General features: G+C 47.7%; 1 protein-coding gene across 2 annotated transcripts in view; it reads left to right on the top strand.

Moving 5' to 3' along the window:
* Positions 1-20,458, top strand: part of LOC119465135 (leucine-rich repeat and fibronectin type-III domain-containing protein 3) — a 197,818-nt gene that overhangs the window by 24,804 nt on the left and 152,556 nt on the right. Inside the window, exon 1 of one of the 2 annotated variants that reach the window (XM_049655949.1) lies at positions 17,606-18,292. The exons of the other annotated variant lie outside the window; for it this stretch is intronic. Within the exon in view, the coding sequence (XP_049511906.1) occupies positions 17,619-18,292 (674 nt within the window). The 5' untranslated portion in view covers positions 17,606-17,618. Of the gene's footprint in view, positions 1-17,605; positions 18,293-20,458 lie in introns of those variants that run through there. 2 annotated transcript variants of the gene reach the window in all.

Genomic DNA, 20,458 nt, shown 5'->3' with positions numbered 1-20,458 from the left:
CGCGTGGGAGATTGAGTGGGAAGTTCCCCTAGCGCCCGGTTGCAAGATAGGCCTTTGGTGCCGGAGCGCAGCGTCGCCCCGCCTCCCTCCCTCCCTCCCATACTCCCACGCGCGACGGTCGCGTTTGCTTTCCGCCGTGCGTTCGCTCTCCGTGATAGCGCGCGTCCCCCGCACGCTACCGCTCGGGCATACGGCGCGCGGCGAAGATTTTATCTATACGGAACCTCACGGCGACGGCGACGACGACGCCGACGGCAGAAATCCAGTTTAAGTGTCCATATAATTGCTATCGCAATAAAATAAGGATGCGTATACCTCCGTTTTTGTAGACACTCAAGGTAATATACGGCATGTCATCACCGTCTATACCAAGGACCCAACAGTAGCAGAACAAGTAGCCATCGCCTTAGCCATCCGGGCAAATCGGTGGACACATATTTACAGCGACTCAAGAACAGCCATACGCAACTTTACTGACGGATATGTGACACGGATAGCAACCAGGTTACTAGGCAAGGTCAACAGTGAGAGGATCGAAATTCGCTGGTTTCCTGCACATCTGGGGGTGGTGGACGGAACTCGGAGAAACCTCAATGAGGTGGCAAATGAAGGAGCACGAGGACTTTCTAGCCGTGCTCTTCAAGACCGAGCAACTTACAATTCACACGGGGAACACAGGGATCGATTATTAACATATCGCGAAATCACGAAACATTATTATTTAAGCAGACGGGAATACCCACTGCCACACGGTAAGCTTTGCAGAGCCCAAGCGGTCGCATTACGTTTGCTACGGACAAGGACATACCCAAGTCCAGATTTTATTAACAGGATCTATCCGGAGAGGGAAATTCAAACCAATTGTAATAAGTGCAACGGCATCATTACTCTTGACCACATCTTTGGCAGTGCCCCGCGGTCTTTACAAACTCTGACAAGGAACAAGAATGGTGGCGGCAAATGCTACACAGTGAATCACTCTCTGACCAATTACGGGCAGTCCAGAAGGCCCGCGATGTGGCTGAAGGGCTCGGCCTGACTGTCCCAACGTGGGAGCGGCCCGCGTTAACCCAGGGTTGACCTTCAGGACTCAATAATGTTCTTCATACCATACCATACCATACCATACCTATGTGCTAACATACGTCACTTACCTAGCCTTCGCCCTTTGAGACTGGACTGTCAGTAGAAAGACATTTCGCAGCCTTCTGAAGTTTCTAACGTCGATCTGTTAAGCGTGTGGCGATCCATTATAGCAAGCATTTGCCAAAGTTGCATTGCTTGCTAAAGGTGATCAATCGTTCGATGTTGTAGAAATATTCAATACAATGGATGTATTATATCTCTGCTTCATATGGTCTCTTTTGTTCGTCCTGGCGTTCTTGATATCTTTTTGCATTGTCACTGATACGCCTTCCAATCACGCGCTGTTTAACATTGCGGCGCGTTGAACCCGACACGCATTAAATTCATACACTCGGGGGTAGGAATAACCGGCATGCCTTTGAGAGGTTATGTACGCCTGTGTCTAACGTTATTAACCCTTTAACTGGCAGCTCAGGAATATTGCTGACCTAACAAAAGCATCTGCAAAAACTAGACAAATACAAATATTAGTCTGTGACTTTCACTTTACCTTTATTTATGTACCTGCTCAACAGCGGTATTAAAATCCACACAGCGGTAGATTTATATCTCCATATAAAATGAGGTATAAATTAGTTCCACCAAGTCTTCTTTATACAGAGAAGCTCTCACTTTATATGTTCACGCAAATAAAGAAAACTGGGCAAATTTTGAGTCTACCTATCTTCAAACGACCACAGAGCGCAACTTTCGTGTGATTAACTACAAACTACCTAAGAGTAGAACTAATTATGGGATGCAAAGCTTGAGGTATAAAATTCCTAAGCTCCTAAATGAAAACAAGGAAATGTTAGACCTAATAAAGCAATCGTCTTCAGTAAAACTATATAAAAGAAATATATGTTTCCGAACATAGCTCGTTGGTGTGATGTGCGGTTTTAAGGTGAATTATGTGTGTTTTACGTTCTAAATGTTTATTCATGCCAGTTTGAGCCCAATGAATACTGTAGTGCTTTCATATGTAAGACATAGTAAAGAACTATGTCTGTTTTTGTCTCCTGTTTCCTATATTTGTTCCCGAATGCGTACTGTTGCAAATCGTGACGTCATGAACTGATATAGCAGTACTACAAATATGGTTCATTACGTTTTTTATTACTCGCCCAAACTGTGTGGCGCATTCTGTTTTTTGTGGTTGCACATCGTCTTGCTTGATTTTCTTAGCTTGCAGTGTATAATTCTTTTTCTCGAACTTGATGAAGATGATGATGAAAATGCCTCAACACTTGGCACAACCCACTGAGGTGGATAGGCCACGAACCGGGTGGTATTATGATAGAAATTTAAATTAAATTAATTTATAAATACATAAGTATAAGAATAAAAATAAATGACTAATTGAAAATGAGAAATAAAGCAATAATAAAAGAATTAAGTAGTCTATACTAAGTTATTCAGCCTTGCCTGAATAGGAATAGTAATATGAATTTAATAATAAATTAAATACAGCAAAGGAAATACGTAGATTTTGAATAATAATAATAATAATAATAATAATAATAATAATAATAATAATAATAATAATATAATTGTGGTTTTGTGACTTTACTTTTTGAATTTGCTAAAGCTATAATTTATTGAAGGATAAATAAAGCAATCACGTAACAATGGGAAAATATTAATAAGGCAATCTTTTTGTATCACAAAGAAAATTATAAATGGCTCGGAAAACATTCCCGTGGCCATATCCTAACACCGTGGCTCCAAGTGAGAGTAAAACTTAACGGCAGTCCTAGATTACGAAGTGGGATTTCTAAACATCGTTGTCCATGATTAGAAAACCGCCGACAGGATAATAAAAAGTGATCGATAGATTCTGGTTCATTGCAGAGGTAGCATAATGGTGATGCCGCCAGACCACATCTGTGTAAGTAAAAATTTAGTTGTGGAATACGGCAACGCAGTCTTCTAAATGTTACTTCGAATTGCCGGTTGGGACACCACTGTCGATTCCAAGAATAATTTAGATGTATAAAGTCTGTTGATGTTGCTAGTGCGAGGCTTTTCTTGTCTTCAGTCAAAGAAAACTGCCTATATCTGGCTGCAGTGATATACGCAGTTGGCGGCAGCACAGATATCGCCGGACGCTTTAAAGAAGCTCGTGCTAAAGAATCAGCTATTTCATTTAGTTGCATGTCTCGGTGGCCTGGTACCCATACTAAATGAACTAACTTTAAGTGGGGAGGAGCTAATGTATAAAACGTGTTTAAAGCTGTCAAACTTGTAGATGCGTTAAGCGCGCTGCATACAAAAAGTGAATCTGTGACAATAATAACTTTTGTAACATGTAGCGGTAACTTTCGCAATGCAAGAATTATTGCCAGAAGTTCGGCCTGAAAAACTGATGTGTAATCTGGCAGGCGAAGTGAAAAAGACCAATCGAGGGATGGTGAGTAAATTTCCACGCCTGCCTTCTCCTCACACGAGGAAGCATCAGTCGCTATTACATTTATTGGGAAATGGGCCAAATAATCTTGCAAAAGCGCATTTAAATATGTTGGTGGCAGCAGTTTTGCGTTATTGGGGAAAATATCCGCAAATTCTGAACTTGCCTGATGAATGCCTTGTTCCCCACTTCTTTTCTTTCTTCTTCGTCCCTTGATTCTTACGCTGTCCTGATAGTCGCTGGAGCGCAGATTGTACAGGGCCTCAGTCAGGCGCATGCTAGCTCCTTTAGTCCTGACCCTTCTGGTTTTCTGTAAGCAAACTGGAAAATGTGTGAATAAGAAAATAATAAAATGTCGAGCGTGAGTAGCAGCAGATGTATTGGTCACAAACCCTGAAGGCCTCGTCTTAGCGCACGTGGGGGTCATATTCTCGCCAATGCGACTTTTCCCCCATTTTTAAGCAAGCTCTTATTTCTTAACTTCATAAAGATACATCTCAAGAACACACATTCACCTTGCCAAAGCAAGTGCCAGAGACCAGTTTTGGGCCTGTCACCACCTGGTGAACAATAATTTTGACCTACTGTATCTCACTTAGTTTTATTGCGATAGCAATTATATGGACACTTCAACCGGATTTCTGCCGTCGCCGTCGTCGTCGCTGTCGCCGTGAGGTTCCCTATAGATAAAATCTTCGCCGCGCGCCATATGCCCGAGCGGAAGCGTGCGGGGACGCGCGCTATCACGGAGAGCGAACGCACTCAATCTCCCACGCGCAAGCAAGGAAGCGGGAAGCCAGCGCCGGAGGGAGCGGGGGGGGGGGGGGGGGGGGCGCACTTTTACTCTGCCAACAACCGCGCTCGTCGCTCGCTCGCACCGTCGCTTATCTCCACACGGCTCTGACCTTTATGCGCCGTGCATTCGCCGCTCAGTTTCCGTTGAAGCGATAAACCGCGCGTAGCTTCGCCCGCTGCGGCGTATATGCGCTTGCTGCCAGCGTTTTGACAGTCGTTGTCTGCAGTCATTCAGTGTGATCTATTCATGCTTGTTTGTGGGCGCTCACACCACGCTTGTTCAATCAGTTAGTAATAGTCGGGCCACATTTTCCAACGCACGCTACGCATGCAATGCTGCCCGGGTTGGCAGTGCAGCGCTACAGGTGTGTCCCTTCGCACGCGCTGCCCACGGGAAGCGCTTCTCATCAACACTACCGTTTCACACACGCCTTCTCGTGGTCATCGAGTCTCTCTTCATGTCGGTCTACTTACGCCGCAGTACACCTGCTTACTTAATCAGCTCATGTTTACTACAATTCATATTGCTACCAAAGCCGCTCACCTTACTTCGTATGACATTGCTGTGTTGCTATCGCATTCATTGCTTCGCCCTTAGGGCGAAACTGTGACATTTTTTTAAAGAAACCTATTAATTTTTCAATTGGTATGTATTTGAGCAAAGTAAAGAAGAATAAAACCATTCTAGGTCAAGTATTTCTTATCTTTCCAGTTAAAGGTTAATGCGAAGCATTCTTTGCCTCATTCTAGTCAATCTGCGGCAGGAAGCTAGGTATAGGTATATATGTTTGTGACTTGCATCATTTCGAAACACCCCAATAAAAGGAAATGCGTGGCCAAAGGAGCAATCAAACCTCTGGCTACAGCATCCTGGTGCTCTAAGCTTTAGGCCACGATCGCTCGCATACTTCTCTCGGGGGCCAAAGCCAACTAGTCCTTTAAAAGTTTTGGCACGTGCCAGTTTCTCGCGTTTTTTCCTCGTGACAGCCAGCGCTTCGACAAACCGTGTTAGACTGCGCCACCTTCGGGAACGGCCCACATTCCCCAGTTAGCAGCTAACGCTACATAGAAGCTGCGCGAAAATGTACTGCCTTCACGATAGGCCCAGGTCGGACATTTATTCGTTGGAGTACGAATGCCGCGGTCGTTTGAACATGCACAATATGAAATAAATGGAGGTACATGCGATGGTATCACATTTAGTCACACATGGCGTCGCAATTCTGCGGAACCGAACAATCGGCATGTCGTAAACTCGCGTCGAATGGCCGAAGTAACAGTCATGCCATTGCGGTCATACGATCATCGTCACCATCGTTTTGCCGCTCTCGTCGCACACATGTTCGCGTCACACAAACAACTGCTCGCTTAGCACAAACACACTGACCCACCTGGTAACGCTTTGCGAAACGACGTCGGATAACCAGCTACTTGCAAAATGCCTTGCATAACATGGATTCCCGCAGTGCGTGGGGATCTGCACAGCTGTTATTCCACTCTTTGATGCTGGGAGTCATACTGCGAATCAATTAAAAATTGGAGGACGACTAAGTTTCGCCTTTAAGAGTGAAACGCGACAGCGTTATCGGGCCCCGTTCGGATCGCATTTTTCTTAATGAGTAGGCTTCACTGCAACACAGAACGTAGGAACGCCAGCTTACAAAGACCAAGCTTACACCAATCCCCTTAAAGCCAGCTTTACTGTTAAACAGAAATGCATTGCTGGGAAGACGTTCTTCCAGGCACAATATAAGTTGTCCTATATTAAAATGTAAAGGCTCTAGGACCTTTATTATTATTTTATTGATTGTTTGCTATTGCCCCCACGGGCGTGAGTGTCGAAAACGCATTAGGTGGGCTAAGTCCCAATTTGACCTGCTGAGGATGCGAGCGCCATCTGAATATGATTTTCGCAAGTAACCTACCCGAGCGCGCCGCTGTTGGTATGTTAGAAATGCTGGAAAAGGGGTTTGTGTTTGAGTTTCCTGGTGACAGAATTATGTTTTATCGTACATTCAAATTACAATCCGACGCCACCATGTCTGTAGGTTGTGGTTAAGTTGTACTTTACCATTTTTCTGACGGATTTCAGTCTAAGAAATTCAATTTTTGTTCACTAACACCTTGCTCCACGCGGAGGGCCTCCGCGGTCGGGGTGGTTCGGGATGATTTTCTCCACGATGGACGCCGACACCAACGCCGGATTTTCTGCGACACGGGACCCTTAACGCTATCGCGTTAAAAAGAGTTAGCTGCCAATAAATCGTAATTGCGTCGGTAAATGAATTGTTGAAGGTTCTCGGTGTAAAAGAATTCCTCTCGAAATTCTGCCACAGGGCCTTCATGTTAAGGCAAGATTATAATACGGGATATACGATCATAAACCTCGATATATAATTGTACCGTCTGGCTACGTATTGCTCTGCGTTCATATCTCCTGCGCCCCACACCAACGCCTCCTTTACTAGGATGCCTGGCGCGTCAGCGCCGAAGCCCCCGCTCAACCCTCTCCTGTTTACGCGCGCCACTGCGGCGCAGCGGCGCTGTGTTCTGACACTACCGTGCGCCCACCGACACCGCCAGTGCCCGCGCAGTCTCTGTGGTAGCCCATTCGGAGTGAGGATTAACATTCTAGGTTTTTTTCGGCACCCGACGTGCTACTTTTTATCGTGTGTCTTGCCGCTTCATTGCTCGGCCTAATAACCACAGTTGAAGCCCAGCCACACGGTATTGCTGCGTGCCCTTTTGCATGTCAAGCCAGCGCAAGAAGCTCCCTGGCTTTTCTGTCTTATACATCTCGCGTAGTTAGTGAAAAAATTGCGTGCGAAAACTATGTAGCTTTAGTTAAGAAGCCAAAGGGAAACTGCTACGGATGGGTTGATTTCCCACCAAGATATATGGGTGGCCTCTACTACCCGACAGTAGAACTCATTAGTTCTTTGTGGTCTGAAGAAATATGTGGAATACTATCACACCAAAAATCTCTCCTGAAACCTATGGAGCAGTGTCTGTAGCACGGCGTGAGTGTAATCGCAGACTTGCCTGTGTTGAAATGTGAAAGCTGCAACGACGACCACGGGAGGCTTTTGTACAGCTCAAATGAAAACAATTCATGAAGCCGATCGATATCTGTATCTAATAACATAGATATTGAAGCTGCATATAACTATAGACTGATGTTATTTGTTTGTTTAGTGAAGTAGTTTTATCGAACTGCAGACATGAAATACTGGGATAACAGTGTTATGAATTGGGGGACCTTTCTTCCTTATTCCTTGCTTTCAATAATTGTTGGCTTCCTTCATATGTATGGCATAACGAACCCCCTCATTTCCCTACCCTTGTTTGTGATAGCAAAGTCATTTCCTGTTCTGCACCTCCATTAACTGTCAATCTTTTCCATTTTCCTTCATAGCTGGGACTACTGCTAATATGCATAAACAGTGTCATACTTACTCCTGCCATAAAATGTTTACATATTCTTTTTTCTTCTTTGTTCATAATTTCCTTAGCATTATGTGCATGAACCCATATTTGATCTCGCTTTGCATTCATGCTTTTGTCTTTTTCATATTTAATCAATATCTGATCTCATTATTACCCTTCTGTGATAATTCATAATCTGCAGCATGCCCTTTTAGCAAAGAAAATTTAGCCTGCACTTCTGCTGCAGTAAATAAACAGTGTGCTATTGTCATTTTACTTCATTTACTTTCTCGTTTCGTCTTCAAAACTACATAATTTCACTCTGCTGAGCTTTGAAAATCTTGAAGCACAAAATCCACAGCTCAGGGCCGGTATTTTGCAGCGATGCCTCATGACTTATTCTATACTAGTCTTATCATCCACCGCTCACGGCCGGCTGATCCAGTTGACAACGCGAGCGGACCGTCGCTCTGACTACTGACAAAGCGCGATAAGCGCTAAAAGGCATTATTACCGGAAAGGCATCGCTACAAAATACCGGCCCAGTGCTGCAAACCTTCGGAGAGGAACTGGAGCAGCGACTTTCTATTGCGGAGCAAGCGGAGCGATGGATGGATGGATGGATAGATGGATGAGGCTGAACCCTTTAAATCGGGCGGTGGCATACGCCACCTAGCCATGACTATTAACATAATTTGTACTTTGTGGTGGGTGAAATTTCACCCCTGCCTTAATTTTATCCACCAATCAGATAACCTCTGTTTGGTTATCTCTACCCGCTTAAAGTCTATTTTGCCTTCACTGTCCCTAAACCCCAATGCTTTGAAAAAATCAGCCCCGTCGCCTTGCACTGTAGGGTTAAGCCCCTTACAGAAAAGTATGAGGTGTTCAGCCGTTTCCTCTTCTTCTCCACACGCACAGCACAACGTGTCTATACCTTGGTACTTGACTCGGTACATCTTAGTCCGCAATACTCCCGTCCTGGCTTCAAACAACAAAGAGCTTCCCCTAGAATTATCGTAGATAATTTCTTTGGCAATTTCTTGCTTGAAAGTTCGGCATGTGCCCAGTGCTGATTTCGTCTGCATCCCTGTTTTCCACAGACCCCTCTCTGTTTCCTTAACCTTTTTTTTAACCGCTGTTTCCTGGTTTGCACCCCTCCTGCAGTCCAAATATTTGATTGACAGTTTTCTGGTCAGCTTCCTCCATTTTGTATCAACATTCCTCATGTACAAATAACTGAAAACTCTCCTTGCCCACCGCTTTTCTGCCATCTCTCTCAATCGCTCCTCAAATTCTATCTTGCTGCTGGCTTCCCTGCCCTCGAATGACGTCCATCCCATGTCACCCTGTACCCCCTGATTTGGTGTATTTCCGTGTGCTCCCAGAGCCAGTCTACCCACCCCTCGCTGCTTAACTTCCAACCTTGCTCGAACCTCTGATCTCATGCACAGGACCGCATTGCCGAAAGTCAAACTAGGGACCATCACCCCTTTCCAAATCCCTCTCACCACTTCGTACCTATTGTAATTCCACAGTGCCCTATTTTTCATCACAGCTGCATTTCTGCTACCTTTAGCCGTCACATATTTTTCATGTTCCGTTAGGTACTCAGCCCCATTGTTTATCCACACTCCAAGACATTTGTACTTATCCACCACCTCCAGCGTAACCTCCTGTATCCTATGCTCGCTGCCCTGATTATCATTAAAAGTCATGACTGCCGATTTTTCTTTACTAAACTTCAAACCTAAGCTATCTCCCTCTTTACCACTTTACCACAGATGTCCATTAATCTCTGCAAGTCTTCCTTGCTGTCAGCCATAAGTACAATGTCATCTGCATACATCAGTCCTGGTAATGACTGTTTAATCCATTCTCCCTGCTTGAAATAGGAAAGGTTGAAGCCAAGTCCGCTCCTCTCTAATTTTTTCTCTAATCCTTGTAAATACAGCATGAACAACAGAGGTGAGAGAGGGCACCCCTGCCTAAGCCCCTGCTGTATCTCTATAGGCCCAGATACCTTGTTTTCCCATTTTATAAGCACCCTGTTACTTTTATAGATATCTTTTAAAAGATTTCTTACTCCATCTTCCACCTCTAGAGTGCCCAGTATGTCCCACAAATCCTTTTGGATTACAATGTCATAGGCTCCCTTGATATCCAGAAAGGCAAGCCATAGGGGCCTGTGTTCCTTTTCTGCTATTTCAATACACTGTGTCAATGAGAACAGATTATCTTCTAACCTTCTTTGTTTCCGGAACCCATTTTGTAGTTCCCCCAGCACCTCCTCGCTCTCCACCCATGCCTGCAGTCTGTCCTTTATAATCTGCATCACCACCCTGTAAACCACTGACGTCACTGTTATGGGACGGTAGTTGTTTATGTCGGCTTTGTCCCCCTTTCCCTTATATATCATGCTCATCCTGCTCAGTCTCCACCCGTCAGGGGCTTTAGCGTCCATTATCATTTTGCTCACTGCCTCTCTTAATGCTTTCTTAGATTTTGGGCCCAATGTCTTTATCAACATAATTGGGATGCCATCAGGACCTGTCGACGTGCTACTAGGAACCCTCTACTCTGCCCTTTCCCACTCGCTTTGTTCAAGTGGAGCCACTGCACTGACTAGTCTATCCTCACCTGATTGAGCACATGCTATGTTTCGTTCTTTAAATTTTTCTGTCATCATTGTTCTTATATGTTCCATTGCCTCATCTCCCTCTAGTCGAACACCTTGAGCTGTAACTATAAACCTCTGCTCTAGGCTAGTCTTATTACTCAAGGAGTTGAGATGTTTCCAAAATTTCTTCGCTGCTTTTCTATCCTTTTTGTTTACTTCTGACAACCATTGGCTCCCCTTTCTTCTGATCTTCTCATTGATCAAATTGGATGCTTCCCTTCTACAGTTTAAGAAGTTGTTCCATTTTCTGCCTACATCAGCTTCTGGTTCACCCCTCTGCTTTGAATATCTGTGTTCCCTGGATGCTTCCTGACGTTCCTCTATGGCCTTCTTAACCTCCTCATCCCACCAGCTCTTGGGTTTACGTTTTCTGTTCCCTTTGGGCCTGACTCGTACCTTAGCAAGCTCTAGCTCAAATAGTCCTGTTAAATTTGCATATGTCCATTCTGTTTTTGTATCCTCTGAAATTACTTCCTCAATTTGCTGGGTTGCTATTTCAAGCTGCTTTTCCGAGTAAAATATCCCACCTGGTTGTTCATCTTGCCTCCTACCTACTTTCATTTCCCTTCTAAAACTCACCTTAATACGTTTGTGATCACTACCTAGACTTCTGGAGTCATATTCATCTATGCTCATTACATTTAGCCTATCGTGCATCCTATGTGACATTAGTGCATAATCTATTGTCGACTGCAGGCTCCCTACCTCCCATGTTATGTGCCCTTCACACTTCTCAGTACTGTTGCATACAACTAAGTCATGCATTTCACACATATCCAGCATCATGTTGCCTGTTGAGTCTGTGTACCCGTCCATGTCTTCTATGTGTGCGTTCATATCTCCTAGTATAATAATCTCGCACCCTTCTCCTAGCTCATTAATGTCACTTGATATGCATTCCAGCATTTTTGTGTTTTCGTCTTTGGCATTAGCTCCTGTCCACAGGTATACAAAGCCAAGGAGTGTCTGCTCTCCTGCAACTTTCCCTTTTAGCCATAAATGCTCCTTGCATTCCTGTTTGACCCTTTGCCAGTTCATACTTTTATGAATGAATGCACCAATTCCACCCCCTTTTCTGCTGCCCTCTGTTCTATTGCAATATTCCCATGCATAGTCAGGATTACAGGGAGGTTGCTCCATGTCCCTAAGATGTGTCTCGACAAACCCGTATACCATCAGCTTTTCTTGCCTTAGTTGCTCGTCTATCTCCTCCCACTTCAGCCTATTCCTGCCACCTTGCATGTTAATGTAACCTATGTCAGAATGACCTGGCCCCTGGTGCTTACGTCTATTTCTTCTATCGATTCTACGTTTCTTGAATCTTGGAGCCTCTCTGGGTCCGTCTTCGTCTACACTGGTGGTCTTAGGGCTCTGGGTCCCCCCAAAAAAGCCGTAGCTTGGCGCCCTATCCTACTACCTACGCTCCCGCCCGTGGCACCACTGTAGTGAATGCCATCCTGTGCAAAAGGCTGGGAGCCAGACTCGTACACTTCCCGGTTTATCTCCATTATACCGTACCCAAGTGGTCTGCTCAGACCCCTAATGACCCGGTTAGCCTCAAGCACCCTCCATTCCATCGCGCTAGCCTGGCCCCGGACATGTGGGATTGTGCATATGGTCACATGCACTTTCGCAGAGGTTTCTCTGAGTTTACGCAACCCAACCTCTAACTGTCCGTTTAGGTTCTGGCTCCTTCCCTTCAGCACATCGTTGAGACCAGCATGGATAACGACCAGATGTTCATGCTCGAGGTTGTCCGATACCACCTTCTGAGCTTTTGCCATTGCGTCAACCATGCACTTCCCTGACTGGGCCTCCACCCTCACCCGCCCGTCTGCCTTCACTGTTGTAAGGACGCCCTCCTTAACCCTAGCTACGTTGGAGTCCCCCACCACTAGGACCCTTCGCTCTACACGTTTGCCTCCCGCCTGCGATTGTCGTCCTCCAGTTCGCGCTAGCTGGTTCTCCACCCGCCCTGCGCCACTGACACGTGACGATGTGCTCCCTGCCGTTCGTCCGTTCCCACCCGAAGCCTGCCGCGCTACCTCGCTGTAGCATTGTGGAACCGCCGTGTTGCCGCCGGCTCTCGCCTGCTGTTCAACTAGGCGTCCCTCCCTGCTCTCATGGCATGCCTCTGCCTGAGTCTCCGCGCTGTCCCCGCCGCCCGCCTGTACCATTAGCGCCTCCACCCGCTCTTCCAGCACGGCCCGCTTTTCCCGTTCTTCTTGTAGCTCGCCAGCTATTCGCTTTACCAGGACGGCCTCGGCACCCTCCCTGTGAAGCAACTCGCCGATCCGAGTTTCGAGCTCAATTCGCCGCTCTCGCTCCACCTTCAGCTCCCCTTTGAGCTCTTCCACACTGGCTGCCCATTCTCCTTCCATCCGCCGCACAGCTCCCTTAAATCCTTCACACGACCTGCACGCGAAGCTAGCCTCCTCAGCGTCGGCTAAACTGGCGAAGTGCGTCTCGTCCAAATAAGACCAACGTTTGCACTCCTCGCACTGCACCAGCTCGTCATCACCCCTGTCCTTCCTAGCCTGCCGCGCCATTGTCCACCCGTCCACCTAACGAGAAAGCCCAATAAAATACCTGAACAAGGCCCCACGGTAAGCCGTACGGCAAACTTGCTATCCGGCTACCTCCGCTAGCTTCCCTAACGCGGTTTAAAACTGCCGCTTTACACTGCTTTCACCATGCAACACGTGCGCCACAACCCGCTTCCAAAAAAAAAAAAAAAATTAAACAAATTGAACTATTCGCTACCTACTAACGTCCTACCAAACTAACCAAGAGACTAAAAAAGCATGAAAAACAATATATATAGATAGCTCGGGTACCCTAACACTTCTATCAACGAAATAAGAATAAACAAAAATTGAACTTATTCACTGCTCCTGCTGCGCTGAGCTCCACTCGGCCACGACCGTCCTGTTCGGCTTCACTCGAGAGAGTGAAGTGTCAGAAGTTAGCGCTACCTCGCGGAAAGCCGGAGAAACACAGTGGTCCCGGGCGAACAATAGGAGCGCGGCCGACGTGCCAGGCATCTCAGAGTAGAGGAGGCACTGCCCACACACACAGTCAGAGTGGTGGCGTCTGTGCATGTACTTAGGAGGCTACAGAAGGCAGCGCTGTGGAGGTCAAGGACGACTTTGTGTGCATTGCGACGAAGAAATTCGTCAGAAAACACGGTGTCGGCAGAACTTAAGCGGATGCTTACTCACTCTGTAATATTCTTGTGTAGGCTATATACTCACTCGTACTCATATTCAATCGTGTGCGCTCACTCACGTTCTCACCCATGTTCACCAACTCTCACTCGCGTTCATAGTTGCTTTCATTGACGCTTACCGCCACCAACTCACGCTCATGCTGAAGTTCGAGTCACTCATTCACAAACGTCCAATCACACTCGACAACAGCCTTGATGCTCACTGACTTTCGTCCGTGCTCACGTTAAACGGCGCTCACTCCTGTTCATATTCACATCCGCTCGCACCCTTCGCCACTCCCTCAAGCTACATCTCACGCCTATGAAAGTAGTGTGGATCGAGTATGAATCAGTGTACTCGTAAGCGAGTACGCCGACATATGCCGCTGTGAGAGCCTGCCGCTGTCGCAATAGATGAGTTCAGAGCTGAGGGAATTGCTTTAATCTGATGATTTGTTGCTTGATTTTGTATATCAGTCACTTTTTTTTTCTTCCCTGCTAGTAATCTAAATTTTTTTCGGTTTCACGTTTTTCTGCTTCTTTGTTTTTAATTTGTGTGTTTCATTTAGTTTTATTTTAAAGAACTTTCGTGATATCTTTGTAGACGCCGTTGGATCCTTCGTCGATCCCTGACTCTGCCGGCTGCCACGCCTCCAGAAGGCATTAACATAAAGAAAAATAATTATGTCCTAATGGGAGGGGGTGGGGGGGGGGGTGATATTAACGTTTTTTGCGAACTTAGAGGCTATTACAGGCTCTCGTCGAACTCCAGTCTTGCTTTTTGGGGGCTACTTTTCCAATAAACTGTTAGTTGTCATCGCGGGCGTGTTTGCCTCTGCGTCGTTTAGTTTCCTGCTCGAAGGCATAGCGAGCGTCTCGACTCCGGCAGGTTTAATGACTTTAGGAAGGATACGAGTGTGTGTTGGTTGGTAAGCTGCCTGCTCATAAAGTTCAAGTAGTAGGTGACGCCATCGGCCAAAAGAGTATTTCACACCCGCTTCCATGACCTTCAGTGGCGCTGGCTAACGCTCCTCGGGTTATCTCTTGTACACATACTGCATAAATACCCAAGATTGCGAACGGGGGAACAGCAGCCGCCATAGCACAGTCGGTAGTGCAACGCACGCGTAATGCGGAGCTTGTGGGTTCGGCTCTCACCGGTGGCAAGTTGTTCTTTTCTGCACTTTCATTGGCTTGTAGCTTATTATTTCTACACTTCGAATAGAACTACAAATGACTTCCCTGCTTTGTTTGGTTTCACTCTCTGTTGGCTTCATGTAGTTGTGATTAATTCAGTTTGAAAGTTGTATCCGAAGTACGGGGGGGGGGGGGGGGGGTATTCTGTAAGTGTCCACCTAGTGGACATGTTCAATTCGTCTGCTGCTGCAGTGCTGATTGGCTGAGGGCGCCTGTTTCCTCCTCACGCATACCCCTGCCCAGCCAATCAGAACTTAAGCAGGAGACAAAATGGACATCTCCACTGGGTGGGCACTTACAGACTACCTCCCCTGTTCTGCCGAAACTACACAGCAAGTGCAGAGCAAGACCGTTTCTCTTGGCGGTGCACACTCGTATAGGTGTGCTACGACCTTTCGAGATCTTCGCTGCACTGTCGTCAATGGCGACGAGACCATCTCGGCTAGCCCAGCAGAGCATTAAGAACTTGACTTTCACGAGCAATCCCGTGCGCTCTAATAATTACCGTGCGTACTTCTGGCTACCTAATATTTATTCTATGAATTTGTATTGCTACTGCTAGAGTACTTACCTGAGAGGAATGCTGATAAGTCTTCATAATGACACATATAACTTTTAAATAGTTGCAGTGGCTTAGCTCGGCTATGCCAGGATATACGTAGCGTTAGCAAAGGTTCAGCTGAAGGTCCGAGTCGCATTGGCGCTTTCGCTGAGTTTCACAGTATATTCAGTCGATCGGCGAGCCTTGACGTCATCGACGGCGTTTTGTTGTTGCTGCAGGGGTGGTCGGGCACGTCGCTCAGCCTCCTGGCGAAGCTGCTTTGCTAGACGTTCGTCCCTTTGCTCCAGTGTCTCCGCAGCACGTTTAGCCTTCTTCTGTTCATTCCTCCTACGCTCAACCGCTAATTGCCAGGCAACTACTTCGGGATCCGATGAGTCAAGCTTCTCCGTTCTTCTGCGCTGTTGAGCAGCATTTGCGCTCTCCTTCTCCATGGCTATACCACACTGGCAAACGCCAGTCAGAAGCGCAGCGGCTCCAGCGCAGTGTCAGACGGCGACTGCACAGCGAGCGAGCGCCGGCGCCAGTGCGTCTACCACGGCTACGACGTCACTCCTCTGGAATGCGCAGACCGGCGGTGTACGGCGGTGGTGAGTCGCGCGCGGCGGCGGCGGAGTGCGCGAGAGGTGCCGGCTCCGGTGGCTCCGGTGCGCAAGCCGTGTGACATCACTGATCCTTGCGCATGCGCAGCACGGCTCTTGATGTGCCGCGCGAAAGGGGCTTGGCTAGGCCAGTGTAGCTAACGCTACAAAATTGGCAGTTTCGCTCGGAGGGCGAAGCATGGACAACGATAGCCATGTTTAGTGGTGCGTTCGAGCTAATTGGTCTGTGTTCCAACGATACGTTGCATGGGCGACATGTTGGCGCGACGCAGCAGTAACACTGCCCCGGCGTCTCAAAACGTTGGCGTCGGAAGAGCCTCGATACGCACTCCTAAGCATCATTTGTGCGTGTATGTTTATGAAGAAGGACGCTGGCGTAGGGTGCCTCGATAGTACCGCGGCGTTGGAGGCACCCTACGCTGGCATTACGACGTGCTGCGCCAGCTTCCTCAGAGGCGACGCGCATTGATGGTGCACGAGATACATTCGACGGTAAACTGTCACCGTTCGTAGCTTGATAGCCTGCTCAGACATCTGTATTTCTTTTTTTCTTTTTCGTGAAGCTTGTCCGGTGTACCCATTAGGGTGAGCACATATCACTACAGCTGCAAATCAGGAACCCGATACTCGCGGACAACTTTCAGCGGAATTAAGGGAAAGATAAGGAATGAAAGAACGCAAGAAAAGCGCTCCTGAAAAAATCCCACATTCTCATTCGCATTAGTGAGATGGGCAAGACAAAACATAAACATCTTATTTACAAGCGCAAATAGGGCAAGACACATACTGAGTGGTAAATTGGACCTTTTTCTTTGCTTTTCTACTTCTCGCTTAGTCAAATTCGAAATCATCACACGGGAAAGCCATACTGGTTCAGTATCTGCTCCAAGAAGCCAAAAGCGTTGCCGGACTACTTGGCGCAGTAACACATGTGCAGAAGTTCCGCACCTGTAGCTTTCCCTTCATTGCCACAGTAGGTTGTCCGCGAGTATAGTGTCTATGCGCACAGCGCTAATGTCAGCAGAGGAATGCAGTAGGCTGCCCTCGTACTTAGGCGAAACGCACCGCGCGCCTCTGAAAACCTAGCCTTCCATGCGCTGGCCGCATATGCACCATCAACCGTGACAGCACGACGACGACGTCGCCGACGGCGCAAACGCTCCTCGAGCGTCCGTATTGTTGCTATCAGAATAAAATTAACAGTGCTGGTGACGATTCGCGCCTTAAGACACCAGTGCTCCCACGCCTTGTCCGGTGTGACGGACTTTATAACGAAACGCGTGCTTTTGTCTACTAATGTAGATGAGAAACCGCGATGCACGTGGGGCTTTTATCGGTGCTGCCACTCCCCGGAAGGTATAGAAACTTGGACTAAGCTCTTCTCCGAGCGACATTCAGGGCCACGAATTTGCCTATCCCCTCGCGTTCGAACGAGGTCAGGGCGCCTCTTGTGTGAGACAGCCTTGGCGAGATGCGCACGTCCACGTGTGTCCCGGCGCGCAGCGCGCCCACAGCTGCGCCTCTCCCCGCTGTCGGCGCCCGATAAGGCGCGCTGGTAGAGGCCGCATCTGCGGAGGGGGGCCATTGTTCTTTGAAATCCCATCGCCGACTGACGAACGATGCGGCGGCCGACTTTTCCCACCGGCGTCCTCGTAGTCGCCGCTGCTCTGCTGGCCGCCGCCCAGGCGCGCAAGCAGGTGTCGTGTCCGCAGACCGCGTTCCTCATGCCCTGTCGATGCATCGAAGCCAGTATCGGACTGCGGATCCTGTGCAGCGGTATACGTAGCACGCGTCAACTCGAAGTGCCGTTCAGTTATCTGCGCGCGTACGACCTCAACGCGCTGACGCTCCAGCACGTCAACTTCTCCATAACGGTGGACCTCTTCAAGGGCCTCAACGTCGTCACAATTAAAATCTTGCATTCCACGTTCCGAGTCTCTCCCATGCAAGGCCACGATGATGCCACGATCGTCCTCGGAAGTATGCTGGAAGGCCTCGACGTTCGCCACACGGACCTTGACCTCGGCAATGCTCATCTGGGTGCAACGGACAGTCTGAAGCACGTCATGGTCGACACCAGCACCATCGAAGTACTGCGGAGAAACTGGTTTCATGGATTGACGCGGCTGAAGAGCTTCTCCATTGAGAACACACGTATAGAACGCGTGGAAGACGAGGCTCTTTCGGGACTGGACAGTGTTGAAGAGATCAAGCTTCCTTCAAATCGGCTTCAGGAAGTGCGCCGGACGTACTTTCCGCATTTGGCTTCCAATCTGCGCCACCTAGACCTCAGGTATTGTGGACTAATCTCAGGCTGCTCTAGAGCACTGCACGGGCCGATTTTGGGCTGACTGCCCGAGCCCGGCCAAAAGTTTTATGATGACACCCGGGCCCGGCCCGGAAATAATCTACGTTACCGGCCCGGCCCGGCCCGGTTCGCCACCCCTTTACATTAGGCCCGAGCCTGGCCCGAGGCCGGCCCGAGACCGAAAAATACGTTTTTCAGAGTCGAGACGCGCGAGGATAACTCGCTGCAGGTCGAGCCCGGCCCGGGCCCGGGTCAAAAAGCACATGCCGTTCTTGAGCCCCTGCCTGGGCCCGTGAAAAAACTACCCTACCCGGCGCGGCCAGGCCGACTGGTCGGGCCCGGGTCCAGGCCCAGGCTTTCGGGTAAGCCCGAGCCCGTGCAGTGCTCTAGGCTGCTCACAATCGCTAGAACACAAACGAACACAAACGGTGCGATATGAAATCTAAAATGCACCTTATGCACGACACCATGCTCACGACGCGTATATGATGCTAAAGTATGTAAAACTGATCTCTATTGGACGATGAGCCACTTGCATAATAGGCTAGCGGCGCTATCTGATGCTTTTTGGGAGCGTGCGCCATACGTTAGCATGTGTCTATATATGTTTTCGAGTCTTCGCCAGACATAAATTCTTAGGCTTTTGTCATTTGTGTTGCCTTCGCGACCTATCAACATGAAACAATCCTTATTCCGTTAAATTCCGCATAAAGCTTACGATTTGGTTGTAGGTCCGACTTCCTTCCGGATGTGATGCCATGCTCAAGTTTAGTAAGCGATGTGTAGACGTACGTGTCCGTGTAGGCTATGTTGTCTTTCATACATTTTTAATTTTATTTACTTATGGTACACCCAGAACATTTTAAGTACACTATAGAGGGAAGGGGCATACATAGACAAACAGAACAACAAGAGGAAAAAACAATGAAGAGTAACGGAGAAAGCAGAATGCAAATTAAGATGAAGAAATTATAAAAAAAGCTTGACGTCCAGACCCCCAACACAGGAGCCTTGTTCAGATGGCGGGCACGTTTCAAACAATGCAACGTGGCGTTTCCAATAATTCGTCTTCCTTGGCCGCCGTCACTTCAGTTCTTTTTCAACGTTCATCGCGACCAGACGAGATTTGGTCACTCTCGACTTGGAAATCGCAGAATGGTTTACAGATTTAAAGCATAAATCACACACCAAATATGCAATCCTAGTGTGAAATTATTTAATATAGGCTAGAGAGCGCATTTATTAAAAAAAAGGTGTTGTACTTTTTATGGAGCAATCCTGGCTACAAATGATTGCGAGCCAGCAATGGTTGCAAAAGTTGTAGGGGAGCATTAATGTGATAATCCGACCACTCGAGCGAAATGGCGCCGCAAGTGTAAGGAATGAAAGCGGAGTTATCCAAATACTCTCGACTAGCCGGGGATGGGAGGTTAGGAGAGCTCCCCCTTCTGCAACGGTGGCAGTGCTATCAAAAGAAACGAACAGAATAATTTCTGACTGCTTTAGTAGTGTGTATCACAGGCGAGTGTATTTTAATTCACACACTTTCTGTATGTATCTAACCGTTTTTATGACTCACTTATGTTTATGTGCGTTGTGTGCTGCTCTTCAATGAGTATATTTGACACCAACTTGGATAACTTCGTGGACCATTAGAGTTACAGAATGGATACCAAGAGAAGGGAAGCGGCGTCGAGGACGGCAGAAAAGTAGGAGGGGTGGAGAAGTTAGGAAACTTGCAGGCGCAAGTTGGAATCATCTATAGCGCAAGACAGGGGTAAATGGAGATCACAGGGAGAGGCCTTCGTCATGCAGTGGGCATAAATATAGGCTGATGATGATGATAGATAACGAGGTGTGTGCTACTCTACAATGGCTGAAAATGTCCTTTAAATTTATACGATTCTGAGCGGCACCAAGCCCACATTACAAAGGTTCCTCGAGGACCGCAACCCGACGCATTAGCAGGCTGCGCCAAAAATGTGCTGCTTTTTAATGAACGCCGTTCAGGCCAGCGCTTTAGCGAGCTGCGCCATGATTGCGCTGGGTATGTGGCGCGCTTCAAGGAACCTCTCGCCAGCGTGGGTCACTCAAAATGTGTCACTGGATGTTTGTCAAGCGAGCCAAAGGTTCTCAGCGTTGGTAGGCAAC

The sequence above is a fragment of the Dermacentor silvarum genome, chromosome 9 (genome assembly GCF_013339745.2).
Source record: "Dermacentor silvarum isolate Dsil-2018 chromosome 9, BIME_Dsil_1.4, whole genome shotgun sequence".
NCBI classification, from domain to species: Eukaryota; Metazoa; Arthropoda; class Arachnida; order Ixodida; family Ixodidae; genus Dermacentor; species Dermacentor silvarum.
The sequence above is the reverse complement of the archived record's forward strand: the minus strand, read 5'-3'. Positions and strand labels throughout refer to the sequence as shown.